Below are 19717 nucleotides of genomic sequence, written 5' to 3' on the forward strand. Positions count from 1 at the left end.
CCTAAGAGCCAGGTTCTGCTTTTCTAGCCGTAGGGTTTTGGACAAAACTTAACACCAAAAAATAGCCAGGCTCATTTGCGGGCTAAGACAACAAACTTACTCATATCACAAAAGTCTGCTTGTATTTTATTTTATTTTATTTTGAATTGGAATCTCACTCAGTCGCCCAGACTGGAGTACCGTGGCCGCTCCTGACCACCACAGCCTCAACCTGCTGGGCTCCGACGATCCTTCCACCTCAGCCTTCCAAGTAGCTGGAACTACAGACGCGTGCTACCACGCTCGGCTAATTTTTTTTTTTTTTTATTGTAGAGATGAGGTCTCACCAAGTTGCCCAGGTGGGTCTCAAACCCGCGGGCTCAGGCAATTCACTCACCTCAGCCTCTCAAGGCACAGGATTATAGGCTGAGCCACCGAGCCCGGCAAAAGTCTGCTTTTAAAAAAAAAAAACTTTTTGTCAAATATGACTACAGAATGGTAAAGTCAAATTACTTAAGTTTTGTGGAAACACTTGGATGTGTTCAGCATTTAGCTCTGTCCTGAGTCCTTTAATCCCCTTGTTATGCACTAAATAGTGTCCCCTTTACCAAAATTCATATGTTGGAGCCCTAATCTCAGACTGTGATGATATTTGGAGACAAGATTTTTAAGGAAGTCATTAAGTTACAGTAAAGTCCTGAGGATGCATCCTTTTAATTTTTTTTTTTAAATCCAGTAGGTGCATGTGCAGATTTTTTACACGGGAATATTGCATGATGGTAGGGTTTGGGTTTCTATTGAACCTGTCACCCAAGCAATGAACATGGTACCCAACAGGCAGTTTTCTAACCCTTGTCACCCTTCCTCCCTCCCCTCTTAGGAGTCCCTAGTGTCTGTTGTTACCATCTTTATGTCTGAGAGTACCCAGTGTTTAGCTCCTACTTATAAGTGAGAACATGCAGTATTTGGTTTTCTGTTTCCGTGTCAGTTCACTTAGAATAATGTCCTCCAGCTGCATCCATGTTGCTGCAAAGCACATGATTTTGTTCTTTTTTATGGCTGCAGAAGATTAGGATGCATCCTAATCAAACATGACTGGTATGCTTTAAAAAGAGGAGATTAGGACACAGATGCACACAGAGGGCTGACCATGTAAAGACAGGGGGAAGACAGCCATTGCAAAGCAAGGGAAGAGGTCTCAGGAGAAACCAACCCTACTGACACCTTGCTCCGAGACTTCCAGCCTCCAGAAGTGTGAGATGATAAATTTCTGTTTAAGCCACTCAGTCTGTAGTACTTTGTTATGACAGCCCAAGCTCACTAAGACATGCTTTCTGTTAAAGAAAAATCAACCATTTGTGCCAAATACAGAGACAGTTGGCCCTAAAGAGATTGTAGCTGCAAGGTTCGACCCTGTTTAGGTGTTTGGCCCTGATCACAAGCACATCCTCCACCTCTGTTACCTATTTCTCAAACTATACAAAGAGAAAGACTCTTTGAAAAATCTTTTAGGAGTGAAATTTTTGATATTCCTAAAATACTAAGTGCCCTCATAGAAAGGGTGATTACTCTTTACTGGAGAGCTGGCCTGTATGACCTAAGTCACCACCTCATCCTGCCTGGCCATCTTTTGCAGAGCAGTTAAGTTCCTGGGGCCCAAATGGAACAATCCCGCAGGTAAGTTTGCCCTCCTGGTGTCCCAGTCAGCCTCTTAGCCACTCTAGGTGAGTGGCAGGAACCTAGGAAACCTATGAGAGCAGCTTCAAAATCAGTCTTCTAAGTGCTGGAGGGACTTCCTACCCAACATTCAGCTTCATCAACCAGACTCTACAGCATGCAAAGCTTTTATCACTTGCAGATTCTCATAGGCAGATACACAAAAAGAGAGTGAGATGTTGTATCCATTCTTACCACAACTGCCTGCTGCCACTCAGCTAGCAGGAAACTATGCCCCAGTTCCAACTAAGCACCTATTAGAGAGAGGAGGTCGAGAAAAGAAAAAAAAATTTTTTTGTTTGGTTTGCTTGATGTTTTGTATTGAGCAGCACATCTAACCTCGAAGTTGTCACCTTTCATCATGAATAATGCACCCTGACAATATTCCAAACCACCCTTGCAAGACAGATCAATTTCCTCACAAGCAGGGAAGGCAAAGCAGTGTGATCCCATTCCTGGAGGGGAATTACCATGCCACTGTGATTCTACCTCCAGACCTGCAGTTCTAAGAAATCCTACTAAGACCTAGAAAGAGCTGAGTGTGTGCCAAGGAGAAATGGCATCAAACCAAAACCACATTTTACGCTATAAATGAGAGAAATATTTCACATGGGATAAACTTGTATACCTGTGCACAAAGCTCACATCTCAAGTAGCTATCACCCAACTCACTGTACACTTAGCACCCGTGAAAAATGCCAACACTTAGACCTGAAACGCGAATGAGTGGCGCTCAAAGTCAAAATGGACTAAGATCCCTGCCCATAACTTACAAAATCATAAATTCTCCTGTAAACAGGAAAAGAAACTAAGGCAATCCAACGAAACCAAATATAGGATACTCTGCAATATTCTCTTTCCATAATATGTTTGTGTTAATGTATAGCCCATTTCTCAATTTTTAAGTTTTTACTTAAAATAAGAGGAGGCAGACATATAAGCTTCTGAAAATAATGCTGAAATTAAAATTGAAATATCACCAACCCACAGATGGGGAAAAAATATTTGCTAATTGTATATCTGGCAAAGGCCTAACATCTAGGATCTCCAAGGAACTCAAACATGCCGAAAAGGGGGAAAAAGCAGCCTTATTAAAAAGTGAACAGAGAATACAGACTTCAGAACTCAAACAATGAAGAACCCCCAGAATGACTGGTCTCAAACCACAAACCCTGATATCAAGATATTAATAGAGGGAATAAATAGAAATGCGGAGAGACAAGAGGAAAGAATGATAACTGAGATAACGGCAACAAAGAGCACAGTGACTGAAATAAATAACAAACTGATAAGCATGGAAAGCAGAATTAACCAAGCAGAAAAAGAATCTCAGAGCTTGAGGATCAAAATATGGAACTAACTCAAATTGTTAAAAATATAGAAAACTTTAAAAGATAGAACAAGACCTGCAAGAGTTAAGCAATTATTTCAAGAGGTCAAACCTAAGATTAGTTGGCATTACTGAGGCAGATAGTGATACAGAGATCACCCTGGACAAACATTCCATGAAATTACCCAAGAAAACTTTCCTCCTCTCATCAGTGATGTGATTATTCAAACACAAGAGATTCAGAGAACTCCTGCAAGACAACAAATGAAAAGACCAACCCCTAGACACATAGTCATTTGCCTACACAAAGTAGATAGGAGAGAAAAAACTCTAAAGACAGCAAGAGGAAAAGGTCAGACTACCTACCAGGGAAGCCCAATTAGAATAACAGCAAGCTTATCTACAGAAACACTTCAAGCTAGGTGAGCTTGGAGCCCAATCTTCAGAGTTCTCAAAGATAAATAATTTCAACCAAGAAGAATTACCCACCCAGTTTCATCAGTAATGGAGAATTAAAATCCTTCCCAGACTTCAATCCTTAAGAGTTCATGCTGCCTCCAGACCAGTTCTATAAGAACACTTCAGGAAGTATTAAACACAGAAGAAAAGAAAAAAGGAATTCCAATGCCCTTCACAAGAATGCAGGAAAAAGATTGAAAACACACATGAATTAACCCGAAAATCAAAAGAAAGACAACAAGCCAGGCTCGGTGGCTCAGTCTGTAATCCCGCACTTTGGGAGGCTGAGATGAGTGAACTGCTTAAGTCCGTGGGTTGAGACCCACCTGGGCAACTTGACGAGACCAATTTTTCTACAATAAATCAAAAATTAGCCAGGCATGGTAGCACATGCCTGTAGTTCCAGCTACTTGGAAGGCTAAGGCGGAAGGATCGCCAGAGCCCAGCAGGTCAAGGCTGCGATGGCCGGGAGCAGCCACTGCACTCCAGTCTGGGTGACAGAGTGAGACTCCAACTCAAAACAAACAAAAAAACAAAAACAAAAGAAAGACAACAAACAAATAAACAGCAGCAACAACAACAAATTCTGTAAGAACCTCATGACAGGGATAAACTCTCACATCTCAACAATTAGCCTGAATGTGAATGGACTAAGTGCACCACTGAAAACACACAGAATGGCAAATTGGAAAAAAATATCATGAGGCAACAGTATATTGTCTCCAAGAGACTCATCGCACCAAGAAGGACACTCACAGACTCAAAGTAAGAGGATGGGAAACAAAATTTCAGGCAAGCAGAACACAAGAGAAAGCAGGAGTCACAGTCTTAATATCAGACAAAATATCCTGTAAACTATCAAAAATTTAAAAGCATACAAAAGGTCAATACATAATAATAAAAGGTTCAATTCATCAACAAGAAATATCCATTCTAAACATATATGCACCAACTTTCATAAAGCAGCTTCGAGGTAAACTTTAAAAAATATTGACTCTAATATTATGATAGTTGGGGACTTAAACACCCACTAACAACCCTAGACAGATCATCAAGACAAAAAGTCAACAAGGAGATCCAGAACCTCAAAGTGATGATTGAACAAATGGACTTAACTGCTACCTACAGAACACTCCACCCAACAACCACAGAATATGCATTCTACTCATCACTACATAGAACATACTCTAAGATCGACCATATCCTTGGCCATAAATCTAGCATAAACAAATTTCATAAGATTGAAATTCTGCCATGCACCTTCTCAGACAAGAGTGGGATAAAAATAAATATCAACACCAACAAAGTTCCCCCCAAACCCACAAAGACATGGACACTAAACAGCATGATGCTAAACAACTCCTGTGTCAACATGGAAATCAAAACAGAGATTAAAGATACCTGGAAACAAATGAAAATGAAGAAACATCTTACCAAAATCTCTGGGATGCCATGAAGGCAGTATTAGGAGGGAAATTCATATCTCCACAAACACACATGAAGAAAATGGAAAGATCACAAGATAACAGCCTAACAAATCACCTAAGGAAGCTGGAAAAGCAAGACCACCAAAACCTAACTTTGGCAGAAGACTCCAGATCACCAAAATAAAAGCCTAAATTCATGACATGGAAGACAAAAAAATAAATAAATAAATAAATAAAATCAATGAAACCAAAAGCTGGTTTTTTGAAATGATAAACAAGATTGATGGACCCCCTGGCTAGAGTGACTAAAAAAAAGAGAGAAAAAGCCCAAATAAACACAATCAGAAATACAAAAGAGGAAGTCACAACTGACCCTGAAGAAATACAAAAGATTATCAGAGATTACTATGTACACCTGTATGGAAACAAACTCAAAAACCTAAACGAAATGGAGGGCTTTCTGACATCATACAGCCTTCCCAAGTTGAAACAAGAAGAAATTGAGACCCTAAATAGACCAATAACAACTCAGGAAATCAATTATATCATAAGAAAACTACCTACAAAAAAAAGTCTTGGACCAGATGACTTTCCAGCAAAATTCTACAAAAAATACAAGAAGGACTAATACCAATTGTATTGAAAGTATTCCAAGCAATCAAGAAAGATGCAACTCTCCCCAAATCATTTTATGAAGCTAACATCACATTGATACCCAAAATGGGTAAAGATCCAACAAAGAAAGAGAACTACAGGTCAATATCCTTGATGAACATAAATGTTAAAATTCTCAACAAGATTCTAGCAAACCAGATGTAACAACGCATCTCAAAAGTCATCCACCAAGACCAAGTAGGCTGCATCCTCGGGACGCAGGGCTGGTTCAATATCCACAAGACCATAAACGTAATTAAATACATCAACATATGTAAAAACAAAAACTGCATGATTATATCATTAGACACGAAAAAAGCTTCTGATAAAATCCAGCGCCACTTCTTGAAAAAAAATCCTCGAGTATCTTGGCATATGTGGAACATACCTCAAAGTAGTAAGAGTCATCTATGAGAAACCCACACCCAACATACTGCTAAACAGACAGAAATTGGAACCATAACCCCTGAAAACCAGAACAAGACAAGGATGCCTATTCTCACCCCTCATGCTCAACATAGCATTGCAGATCCTAGCTAGAGCAATCAGACAAGAGAAGGACATCAGGGGTATCCAAATAGGAAAAGAGGAAGTCACATTTTCCCTCTTTGCAGATGACATGATGCTATACCTCAAAAACCCAAGAGACTCTGTCAAAAACCTCCCTGCACTGATAAAGGACTTTGGCAAAGTTTCAGGGTATAAAATAAATGTGTAAAAGTCCGTTGCATTCCTATACACCAAAATAAACAAACAGAAACCAAAATAAAAAGCACAATCCCATTCACAATAGCCACAAAAACAATCAAATACCTTGGCATCTTCCTAACCAGAGAAGTCAAAGACCTTTACAACTAAAACTATAAAATACTGCTCAAAGAAATCAAGGATGACACAAACAGGAAAAATATTATGTGCTCATGGAGTGGAAGAAACAACATTTTAAGATGTCCATCCTACCCAAGACAACCTACAGATTTAACACAATACCCATTAAATTAACAGCAGCATTCTTCCGAGACCTGGAAACAACAATACAAGAATTCATATGGAAACATAAACAACCACAAATAGCCAAAACAATCCTTAGGGAAAAAAAAAAAAGTGGGAGGCATCACCCTCCCAGACTTTAAGCTTTGTTACAAGTTTACAATCATCAAAACAGCCTAGTATTGGTACAAAAACAGGCATATAGACCAATGAAACAGGATACAGATTCCAGAAGCAAAACCCCAATTTCTCAATCAACTCATCTTCAACAAAGCCTCCATCATCAAGCACTGGGGAGAGGAGAACCTATTCAGTAAATGGTGCTGGGAAAACTGGCTGACAACATGCAGAAGGTTAAAACAAGACCCCTATCTATCACCATACACAAAAATCAACTCTAAATGGATCAAAGACCTAAGCGTAAAACCTCAAGCTATAAGAACCTTAGAAAATCCAGGAGACACCCTTATGGAAGTTGGAACTGGCAACTAATTCTTGATCAAAACCCCAAGTATCCATGCCGTAAGAGATAGGATAGACAAGTGGGACCTCATCAAACTGAAAAGCTTCTGCAAAGCCAAAGAAACCATCAAGAGAGCAGAGAAACAGCCCACAGACCGAGAAAAAACATTTGCCAACTGTATATCCGACAAAGGCCTAACATCTAGGATCTACAAGGAACTCAAACATGCCAAAAAGAAAAAAACAAACAACCCATTTCAAAGTGGGCAAAATATATGAATAGACACTTCTTAAAAGAAGACACATGAGCAGCCAACAGATACATGAAAAAGTGCTCAGCCTCACTAGTCACCAAAGACATGCAAATCAAAACTACACTGAGATACCACCTAACTCCAGTCAGGATGGCCATCATCCGGAACTCAAAAAACAACAGATGCTGGAGAGGATACACGAAAAGGGAACACTTCTACATATTGGTAGAAGTTTAAACTAGTACAGCCTCTACAGAAAACAGTGTGGCGATTCCTAAAAGATCTAAAAATCGGCTTCCCATAGGACCCTGCAATCCCCCTACTAGCATATACCTGGAGGAACTCAAATCACTCTATGAAAAGAATACCTGCACATGCGTGTTTATTGCAGCATTATTCAAAATAGCAAAAACATGGAACCAACAGTGTTTCCCATCAAAAGAGGACTGGATTTTTTAAATGTGGTACATATACATGATGGAATATTACGCAGTCATAAAGAAGGACAAAATTATGAACTTTGTAGCAACTTGGATAGACTTAGAAGTTATAATACTGAGTGATCTATCATAGAAACATAGAACCGGGTATCACATGTTCTCACTCATAAGTGGTCCTTGAACAACTATCATTAATACTATAAGAAAGCGATTGGCAGGAGTGGGAAACTGCCAAGGGAGGACGGGGCAGGACTGGCAGTAGTGGGAAATTGCCAGGGGAGGAGGGGCACACCTCATCCACAAGGGTACCTGCATAATGAACATTTGTACGCCTAACCCTGAATTGTACCCCACGTCTTTAAAATAAAAAATTTTAAGTGGGCTAAAGAAATGAATAGACACTTCTCAAAAGAAGACATACCAGCAGCCAACAGATACATGAAAAAAATGCTCAGTCTCACCAATCATCAGAGAAATGCAAATAAAAACCACACTGAGATACCACCTAACTCCAGTCAGGATGGCCATCACCAATAACTCAGAAAACAACAGATATTGGAGAGGATACCGGAAAAAGAGAACATTTCCACATTGTTGGAGGGAGTGTAAACTAGTACAGCCTCTGTGGAAAACAGTGTGACGATCCTAAAAGAGCTAAAAATCAATTTCCCATATGACTCAGTGATCCCGTTCCTGGGAATATACCCAGAGAAACTCAAATCATTCTAAAAAAAGAAAAAGATACCTGCACACACATGCTTATTGCAGCGCTATTCACAATAGCAAAACCATGGGACCAACAGTGCCACTCAACAAAAGTAGACTGGATTTTTTAAATGTGGTACATATACACAATGGGATATAACACGGCCATAAAGAAGGACAAAATTACGAACTTCGCAGCAACCTGGATGGAGTTAGAGTCTGTAATACTCAGTGATCTATCACAGAAACAAAGAACTGAGTACCAGATGTTCTCATTCATAAGCGGACCCCGAACAATTATAATACTATAAGAAAAGGATTGGCAGCAGTGGGAAATTGTCAGAGGAGGGAGCCGGGGAGTGGAGCACATCAGTAAGGGTACCTGATCTCAAATCAGGTGAAGTGGGGACCAAAGTGAGGCTCAAACTTTACCTGCACAATGACCATTTTATACCTAACCCTGAATTGTACCCCACAATCTTTGAAATAAAAAATAAAATAAAATTGAAATAACACAAGTGCTAATTCTCTAATAGACTCATTTTTTAGATAAAATTGTGGAAATTTTTCCTAAAACATGCCAATGTGGAGCACTCATCTGTCCCTTTCTTAGATGTCATGTACCTAAGAGTTTCCAGAACTCAGAAACTTCCTAGCTTGGTTCAGTCCTCAAACTTCCACAGAAATCAGTCTTCCACATTGAGTTACAAAATGCCTCTCCTCCAGTGGGAATGGAAGGCAAGGAGGTAGGGTGGTGAGAGAGCACAGCTGGTCTTCTCTCTGAACGGCCTTTGCGGCCTCGAAAAACCGTGGTAGTAACAATTCCTCCCATGGTTGATCATAGGATGCAATCAGATGATGGATGGGAAAGTGCCTGGCATGGAACAGCCCTGCAACAAGGGTCATTTGCAGTTGCCCAAAGAGTCAAGATCTCAAGAAAATTTTTTCACCAATGCGGATGTACAAAAAGAACATCTCTTCACTTATTGAGGAAGTTTTGATGTTTTCATGTATACACATAATGCTTACACACAAAGTCAATGTTGTGATACTGCACTTTCTTTCTTTCTTTTTTTTTTTTTTGAGTTGGAGTCTCACTCTGTCACCCAGGCTGGAGTGCAGTGGCACGATCACAGCTGCTGCAGCCTCGACCTGCTGGGATCAGGTGCTCCTTCTGCCTCAGCCTTCCAAGTAGCTGGAACTACAAGTGCACACCACCATGTCCAGCTAACTTTTTGATTTATTGTGTACACAAGGTCTCGTCAAGTTACCCAAGGCTCAGGCAATCCTCTGGTCTCAGCCTCCGAAAGTGCTGGGATTACAGGCAAGAGCTGCCACACCCGGCATGATAATGCATTTTCATGAAGTCAAATTTCTTTTTTTTTCCCAAAAGGCGGCCCAAACTTTGCCCGTACACAACAACCACTTAGATACCTCATCCTGAATTGAACCCCACATCTTTAAAATAAAATTTAAAACAAGAATAAATGAACAAAGTTTTTTATTTTAAAAATGTGGGGTACGATTCAGGATTATGTATACAAATGGTCATCGTACAGGTAAAGTTTTGGCTTCACTTATGGAATCAAATTTCTGATGCCCACAGAAGCCAAGGAAAAACTTGTCCCAGTCTCAGAGGCTAAATTGCCTTCTGTATTTGTTCTCTTTGAGCCCCCCGTGATTGGATGGTGCACACCAACATTAAAAGCAGATCTTCCCTACCTGGTACGCTCAGACTCACACTAATCACCTCCTGGACACCCCTCACAGACACACTCAAAATAACGCTTTACCAGGTTTCAAGGTATTCCTTAACCCAGTCAAGGTGACATCTAAAATTAAATCCACAAGTCTGCCCCTTGTCAATTTGACACCCATATACATCTCCTTAAACCACACTTAATTTCCAAATAAAGACAGTAACAAGGTAATCATCGTTCTACCTCACATGATGCAACTATTCTGAGCACAGCTGAAAACTTATTAAATCCCTTCCCCAGAATTTGACTTTCGGAATTTCAGTATTTGAAATTTTAATTCTTTGAGTTTGTAATTTTTAGGATTTCAGATGTTAGGGATTTTAGACTTTAGGGATTTAGACTTTAGGATTTTGATCTTTTGAGATTTTAATCTTTTGGGGTTTCAACATGCAGAATTACAGCGTTTGGAATTATGACTGACATGACTGCGACAGCTAGACCATAAAACAAACATATCACAAAAAGAGAATATACACTAAACGTCATTTCCTTGACTTGGCTGCATTACTGTAGCTTCTTTTTTCGTCTACAGGAGAATTTACAATTCTATAAGTTAAGGGCAGAGATCGCAGCCAATGGGGACATTGAGCACAGCCCATTGGTGTGTGCAGGTGTGTAGTGAGTCTCGTGATACCTACTCGAGATTAGACCTGTGAATTTTGTTTTTAATCAACAAATTTTGCTGTTATCCAGAACAAGGGAATACCACAAGCAATCTTCACAGCAAAGGGAGGGAGAGCTCTACAGAGCACAGACAATAACTAGAACTAGAACACTCCAAAGCCCATGGGTTCAGGAAGAGGCAGAAGTGCCTATTCAAGGAAACTGCAGGTGGAAACTGCACCTGTGTTCATGTTCGCTTTTTCCACTGTAGACATTTTAAAGTGATGACTTTGCCGGACCTGTTTCTCTGAGCAGATTCCAAAGGCAGGTCACTTTTTAAGGCAGAAAGCAAAACAGGACAGGCTGCCAAGAGTAGCATTTCTGTTCCATGGGCCCAAATGGCATCCACCTCCCATGACTCTGGCAGTCCCAAGTGTAGAAAAGTAGCCAGATTCTATTGGATCTTTTTTTCTTCTTTCCGGACTGGAATGAAAGGCCGTGAAAAGGAATCTGTGGGGTTTTGTGGAGCTCAACCACGTCTACAGTTCCGTGGCAGGGATTCCAGTTCTAACCACTAGGCTCCCGAAAGTCCCTCAGACACCCAGCCCTGAGGGAGGTGGAGGTGGGTCTCTCCATGAAAGAAGGGGGTGTCAGGCGGGGTGTTTGGATACCACACCCAAAAAGTAACCACAAATAGATCTTGCTGAAGACAGAATATAGAAAAAGGGAGATGTAGTCATTTAGACAAGAGCTAGTCTTGCCCTAAAGTGTTTTTATGCTTGGCCTCTGCTGTGATCATTTTTCTTGCAGTGTCTCAAAATTTTATGATACTAGAATTTTGTCATAATAGGCATGGGTTGAGACAAAGGATAGAGAAAGCAATTCAGCACTGGCTACTTTTCACTCCAAGAAGGAAATTCTGAGCAAGAAGGATAAAGCCAGCCCTGCTATATAACACATTGATGTGAGTCACTGAAATGCTGAATTCCCAGAATTTTGCTTCTTCCTCTTCACAGTCTCTCCTTGATCACTTCAAAAGCGAAGGTGGGCACGGTCACTGGTGGGCATGGGACATGGGCAGTCAGGGGGACTAGAACAGAAGCCACAGGGGAAACCGTTGCCCACACTCTCCCTTTCTCTGTCTCAGCCGTGTCGCTGAGCCTGACTCCTCATTTCCAATGTCTGGACCTCAATTTCTCTCTCTGTCGGACTCTGAGATCTCCCACTTCCCCTCAGCTGACTGCAGGCACGGGGCACACATTAATGCAATGAAACTGATGGAGCCTCTTGGAGAAAGACCCGAAGCAAATGTCAGAAAGCATTATTCTTTCATTTCTAAGCCACCCCAGCCTTATGCAAGAATATAAAGAAATATTAGCTTTACTTCCCTAGCGAGGGAGAGATGTAATTAGAGCCCTGAGAAGGTTTCCCCAGGAGGTATTCGCAGTTAAATTTGCCAGCACTCTGATGAGATAAAACATGGAACGTTCTATTCTGTGCCAATTGCTCCTTTCTCTGGAACCCAAAGTCATTTTGATCGGGGAAACTAAAAAAGCAACAAAAACCGAGGGGGAGAAGGTCATCCTCTCACTTCTCCTGGCAAACCTCTCAGATTCCAGCAGACCCCTTCCCTCCAGACACGGCAGCAAAGTTGCTCCCAACAGTATAAACGAAGCAAGTTCAAACAAAAGTATGGAGAAAAGTCTCAACAAATCTCAAAACATTTATTAACAAACACAGATGAACTGATAGGAAAGAATATTTATTCAAACTCTATGTTAACAAATCTTATTACAACAAATTCTCCACCCCAACCTCATCCAAACTTTCCCAATGACTTAGCGATCTAATCACAAGAAATTACTGATCACCCACTACCTGCCAGTCCAAGCACTGGCCCTGCTGGGGTTCATTTCAGTCAGTTTCCAGTCTCATTCCCAGTCAACCAGACTTTGCATGGCAGCCAGCAGTAACAGTGTCTTTTCTACCTCGTCCCTACTCTAGAACACCCTCCCAGTGGCATCATAGTCTTCAAGGCCCTTCTAAACTACCAACCCTTCCTGAGCTTTAAGCCTTCTTCACCCACCCTAACCCCTGGCGAAAGTAATTTCTCCCCTTTGGGGATCCCTTTGTCTTTTTTTAAGAGATATATCATGCATAGCTTTACTATCCTTAAGGTGGAGCATGCAATCCCTTCCTCCCAGACTACACACTCCTTGAGATGAGCATCTTGAGGTTAGCATTTGGTGTGTCTTTATAAATGGCATGGTTCACCTCTTTCTATCCCACTGCCACTCCAAGCAGCTCACGGCCAGCAGCATGAGTATCATCTGGAGCTCCGAATGAAGTCTCTACCCCACTCCAGACTGCCTGATCAGAATCTGCATTTAACCGGTTATCATTGCAGCTGATTCCTAGTCAAGTCCGAGAAGCACTGTTGTATGCAGGGGATGCTTCATAGACATTTTTCACATAAGCCAACTTCTACACAAAAATCTCCCCTCTTGCTCCCCACCCCTACCCCTATTCCGATGAGCTGGGGACTGATCCATCTTCAGGTGGCAAGAGTGCTTTCTCCTTGCCCCCTCTAGCTTGCATCCATGGGCTCTATGCATTCAAGGGACAAGTCACTTATTAATTCCCTCCCACAACATTTATCGAGGGTGCATCTACCCTATGCCAGGCACTGTGCACATTTCACAAGAACACTTACTTCTTGACACACTGAACTGAACCAGGCTGGCAGGTTTGGGAGTTTAAAGACAGTGACAGTGGTGTGTAAATCATGTGTTAAGTACCTACCAGGATGGACACTCATCTGCAGCATAGACTACTTGTAGATGAGGAAGGATTCGACCCACAGACTATAAACCCCACCTCCAAGACTCGGCTGGCTGCTGCCTCCAGGCCTGGCTCTCCATGGAGGAAAGCCTGCACCAGGGTTTTCTCAAACTTTAGCACACACCCCCGTCACCCCACGCCCCCGTAAAGCTTGTGAAAACAGAATGCTGAGCCCACCCTGAAACTTCTGATTCAGTAGGCAATGGCATAGCAACAAGAATAAAACCGGGCAGAAATGCTAGAGAAAGTTGCCTGTATTCTTTTAGCTTCCTTGATGAGGCGTGTCCTCTCAAACCTCGTTCCCTCAGGTGTTGCAGAGATGTCTGGAGAAGAGACTGAAGAAGGAAGGTCTGCATTTAATGAAGCCATTGAGAGAACCAAGTCCAGAAAGCTCCCCAGGTGCTGGGGACGAAAATAGGGCCTGGTTTTCCACACGTGCTGTTGGCTTTGCATGTTGCAGTCAGGACTGTGTCACTCAAGGTATAGGAACCAGGACTTGACCCATGGCAAGGAAGATAAGTCTGGGAAATAGCGGGGAGCTTCAAAACAAGGTTGAATTGTCCTTCACAGGCGAAAGTCAGCAGGTAAAGCCTGGTCCAGGAATAGCTGTTTGCACTCTGTCTACAGCTATGCCCAGGGTTGGAGCAGCTGGCACTGGGGCTGAGGGGTCCTTTCATTGCCTAAGACTTGCCACCTCCCTCAAACCTTATCCCCACCCAGTATCAGTATGAAATCAAGTGGCCAGTGGAAGGGAGGACTTGGAGAGTTTATTTATTATTTATTTATTTATTTATTTATTTATTTGAGTTGGAGTCTCACTCCATCGCCCAGACTGGAGTGCAGCGGCCGCTCCCGGCCACCGCGGCCTCGACCCGCTGGGCTCCAGCGATCCTTCCGCCTCAGCCTTCCGAGTAGCCGGAATTATAGGCGCGTGCTACCACACCCGGCTGATTTTTGATTTATTGTAGAGATGAGGTCTCGCCAAGTTGCCCAGGCAGGTCTCGAACCCGCAGGCTCAGGCAACCCACTCACCTCAGTCTCCCAAAGCGCGGGATGACAGGCTGAGCCACCGAGCCTGGCTGTGGAGATTTTAAAGAGTTCCCCTGTCATCCCTAAGCCCCTCTCCCATCCTCTTACCCCATCGCTTTCTAAACTCAACCTCGGTGGTGAATGCGGTGTGAACAACAGACAGCATCAGCTCTTAGAACACGATTTCAACCTCCTTTTGGAAATCATTCATCTTATTCCTATAGTGCCCCAATTCCAACGGTCTGCGATGTATTCGTGGAAACACCAAAATACAGGCCAAGAAGGTTGAAGACCCATGCCTTAAGGCTAACTGGCTTCCAGAAGAATTCTTAAACCTATATTCCATTTCCAGACCAGTCCCGGATGTACTAAACTTGGCCATCACCAGGAGTATCTCTCAAGCTCACAGGTGTCTGGGGGAACCTAGAAGTCCTCTCTCCTCTCTCCTTTAAGGGCTCCTTCTTTCCCACGCCTGGCAGAAACGGGTGTGAGATCTTGCACTCAGCATCTAAAGTCTTGAAGACTCTTCTCAGGCCAACCACACCTGAAAGCCATCTGGCCCCCACATCAGCCACCTTCTTCTTCTTTTTTTTCTTAATAATCAATGTTTTTTATTATGATATTGTGGGGTACAGTTAAGGGTTAGGTATACAAATATGCTTCGTTCGGGCACCCTTGTTGATAAGAGGTGTCTCCCAGTCCCCAGACAGATATTGACTACCGTTAATCCCATCTCCCTTCTCCCCCCATAGCTTCCCTTCTTCTGTCTTAACTCCTATTCGGGGGCTGAATTTCACTGTTTTTTCTGGCCACTGATCAACCCCTCTACCTCTGCTCTCATGTCATAACTTCTCCTTTCTATCTTGGCTATTTTTAGCCAAGTATGTGGAAATTTGATGCATGTGACCCACTTTGGCACAGTCTGACATCTCTCAAATTCATCTCGTTTCCTGTCTCTGGTCCTGGACAGTATGAAGTCAGAAAACCCCATGTGGGCTTCTATTTACTGGCATCACCAAGGCAGAAACTGTACCTACCTTACATTCCTAATGCCTGCCGCATTACCTAGCACATAATAGGTGTTCAACATATATTTTTCAATGAATGAACAAATTATAGATAGATCACACCATAGGCAGGCAGATGATGTTATAATTTTTTTGTGTAGGTATTCCAGGTGTTTCTGGACAATGAATAAAGTTACACTTATAACCCAAAGGATTAATGCTCATCAAGTGCTTTGAATCTACAAAACAGTAGTGCTGTAAGACAGTCACCTGTTCTGTGGTGGAGATGATCAGGGAGCAGATTGTACAATGCATTTAGGGAATATTAGGAGGGAAAGTGAAGTAGGACATTATGGAAAAAAGAAGAAACCATCAAAAAAGCACATTAAAACTCACCCTTATCATAGTCATCCTCCTCAACTGCGTCCTCCTGAAGTTTCTGAAGCTTTAATCTTAAGGACATTACCTAGGTTGATTTGAGGGGGGAAAAATAAAAACCAAATTACAACAGCATTCAAGCAAAAGCATTTTGTGAAAACTAAGAACATTTCAAAACTATTTCAAAGCTAAACTTCTTCACTCTCCTTTAAGAAAAAAAACCACAAGTGTACATTGTTTCAATGCCAGTTGCATTAGTTTCTCCCAAAAAAAGTTTACATAAAGCAGAAGTGTTACTTGAGCATAAAATCCACAGAAAAAGTTAGAATGTTATTTTAAACAAAAACATCACACCGCGCCCCTATCCCCATGAAGAAATGCATAATGAGACGGAATACACATTTCCTGACCAAATGGTCTCTGTTCTAAAAATCACATTAAAATTAGGAAGGTAAACACATCAAAACTGGAAGAGAAACCAAGCGAAAAAGAACATGAACTTAAGCTCAGCAGGCTGTCCCCAAGGCTGGGTAAGAATGACAGCAAGGCCCTCACAAAACTCTTCTGAGAAGTCCCAAGGTTCAAATACTTCCCGTTATAGAAAAGAGCACAGTCCTATTCAACCTACATGTAGACACAACGATCCGATTACTTGTCGAGGGCTCCCAATGTGCTCACTTGTAATCACTGTTCTACTCAACAGGAGATCCAGAGATTTTCTGAAGATGGCGTCGTGGCCTGACTATCAGTGAATGGATTTGGGCCTGCTCCCTGAAACCTTCCTCCCGTTCGTTGCCTGGGTCACACCTATTTCAACACCTAGTGCAGGTGTTGTCCCCGCCAGTGTATGTTACGTGTCCTTGCCCTACATGGCCACTGTGACCTGTACTAGCTTCTCTGTTCATGGATCCATTCAACAAGTTTTTACCAAGTGCCCTTTAAACACCATGCACTGTTTGTCCTGTGCCGTGTCCCCAGGCTGCATCACAATAGTCTTAGCTCTCTAGACAAGAATAAATAAATATGATACAGTTGACTCTTGAACAACACAGGGGTTATGGACACCAAGCCCCCGTGCCACAGTCAAAAATCTGTGTATAACTGTTGACTTCCCAAAAGTGTAACTAATAGCCTACTTTTAGCCAGAAGCCTTATTGAAAACATAAGCAGTTGATTAACACGTATTTTGTTTGTTATGTGTATTACATACTGTATTCTGAAAATAAAGCAAGCTAAAGGAAAAAAAAAAGATGCTATTTTAAAAATCATAAAGGGCCAGGCAGGGTGGCTCATGCCGGTAATCCCAGCACTTTAGGAGGCTGAGACAGAAGGATTGCTTGTGGCCAGGAGTTTGTGACCAGTCTGGGCAACACAATGAGAGCCCCAAGGCAGGGTGGCTCATGACTGTCATCCCAGCTACTCGGGAGACTGAGGTGGGAGGATCACTTGAGTCCATGAGTTCAAGGCAGCAGTGAGCTATGATCATACCACTGCACTCTTGCCTGAGCAACAGAGCGAGACTGTGTCTAAAAAAGAGAAAGAAAAAAAAGTCGTAAGAAAAAGGAAATAAATTTCCGATTCATTCAGTGGAAGTGGTCTTCACCCTCAGTGTCTGCACATTCAGTAGCTGAGGAAGAGGAGGGGTTGGTCTTGTTTTGTCTCCTAGGTAGCAGAGGTGGAAGAAAATCTACCTGTAAGTGAACCCATGGAGTTCAACCCATTTGTTCAAGGTCAACAGCAAGTTAAGTTTTATGAGGCCTTAGAAAGCAATTAGCAGCCGGGCTCCCGTGGCTCAGCCTGTAATCCCGCGCTTTGGGAGGCTGAGGTGAGTGGAATGCCTGAGCCCGTGGGTTTGAGACCCGCCTGGGCAACTTGGCGAGACCTCATCTCTACAATAAATCAAAACTCAGCCGGGCGTGGTAGTGCGTGCCTGCAGTTCCAGCTACTCGGAAGGCTGAGGTAGAAGGATCGCTGAAGCCCAGCAGGTCGAGGCTGCAGTGGCCGGAAGCGGCCACTGCACTCCAGGCTGGACGACAGAGTGAGACTCCAACTCAAAAAAAAAGAAAAGAAAGAAAGAAAGCAATTAGCGCTATGAAGAAAGGGAAAAGTAGAACCAAGTAAGGGAGATCAGGGATGCTTGTAAAGGGTGGGGCTGCAATTTGAAATCTGATCTCATTGAGAAGGTGACGCTTAAGCAGAGATTTTAAAACAGTAAGGGAGTGAACTCTGACGCTGTCTGGGAGAACATTCTCACAGAGAGAAGAGCCAACCAAAGGCTCTGGGCAGAAGCGTTCCTGGTATGAAAGCAAGAAGTGAAAGTGAAGTGAAGCCAGGGAAAGCAGGAATGCTAAGAGCGCCAGGGGGTCTGGGGCAGACTGACTGAAGGGGAAATTGTAGAGGATGAGGTCAGAAAGGTAATGAGGAAAGTGTCAGGAAGAGACGCAAAGACCATTGAAAAGTCCTGATTTTATTCTGAAGTTCACAGGGAGGGAATGGAGGGTTTTAGACAAAGAGCCCATGGTCTGATTTATGTTTTAACTGTTTTGTTCTGGCCGCCATGGGTAAGGGCGGAAGAAGGGCAGCCAGGTAGGAGGCTACGAGAAAAATCCAGGAAGGAGTTGATGTCTAGTGAGTATGGCGGTGCAGGGGAAATGGTAGCAAGGAATGTGATTCTGGGTACATTCAGAAGACAGCTAGTTGAAGATGGAGCCGACAGGATTTGCTAATAATTCACAGGTGCGATGTGAGAAAAAGGAGTCAGGGTGATGCCAAGGTTTTTGGTCTTACCCACTGGAAAAATGAAGCGCCAAGAAATTATCTTTGTACTTATCACACCATGTTATAGCTATCTTTTTGCTTTGTTTTCTTTTGTCTGTGCACATCATTCCATCTTGAGCATCTGGAGGGTAATAAGTAGTTTGTATCCATATAGAAAATGCTATCCTCATTTTGTTCTCCACAACTCTGGGCACATGGAAGGATTACACACACCTCCTCGCTTACTCTGCTTAATGGGGTGAGAGGGGAAGTGACAGGAGTCATTTCTGTGCTAAAACATTTCAATGTTCTTGAAGGACTCTCTAGTGTGTTCTTCTTTGCCTCTGTGACTAAGGCAGCAGACGGTGTAGGCTAGGTTCCTGAGTGACTCTGTGGAGCAGAGACTCCAAAACTTCTGTGGAACATGAACTATAAGCAAGAAACACAGTTTTGTTGTGTTGAGCCTCTAATATAATGCTGCCATTTGTGACTAGCCAATCCTTACTAATACAGTCTCTAAAGCCTAGCACGAGGCATTGGACTACTAGTCATTTTACCTTTGACTAGTCGTCAAAGGTAAACACTTTCTGAATGAATGAATAATCAGATTAACCCCTTTGTCCTTGAACTGTTCTATATTACGACTGCAAAGTTTACCAGTAACTTAGTCCTATATATTAGGAATAGAAGAAAAGCTGTGTGAGTGGCTTGATGGTGGATAAAGCCATAGCATTACCATCGCTACATCCAAATGATGGTATTATTAAACACTTACTAGAACTCAAGTAGAAGAACTGCAGAAAAGAAGGTTAAAAACATTTTTTCACAGCCAAAGCCCACCCAACCAAGCTCCCTGCATCAATAATCTATGTAAGACCCAGAATTGACCACCTGAGATATGCTTGAATGTCCATCTTTGCTGGAAG

General features: G+C 42.4%; 1 protein-coding gene across 1 annotated transcript in view; it reads right to left on the reverse strand.

Annotated features, from left to right (window-relative positions):
• Positions 1 to 19717, reverse strand: part of LOC103270643 (disrupted in schizophrenia 1 protein-like) — a gene marked incomplete at its 3' end in the record, with an annotated part of 105205 nt that overhangs the window by 77536 nt on the left and 7952 nt on the right. The window contains 1 exon segment of the mRNA XM_008068183.1: positions 16053 to 16122. Within this exon segment, the coding sequence (XP_008066374.1) occupies positions 16053 to 16122 (70 nt within the window).

The sequence above is a fragment of the Carlito syrichta genome, unplaced genomic scaffold, assembly GCF_000164805.1.
Source record: "Carlito syrichta isolate Samal-C Ts95f unplaced genomic scaffold, Tarsius_syrichta-2.0.1 Scaffold309891, whole genome shotgun sequence".
NCBI classification, from domain to species: Eukaryota; Metazoa; Chordata; class Mammalia; order Primates; family Tarsiidae; genus Carlito; species Carlito syrichta.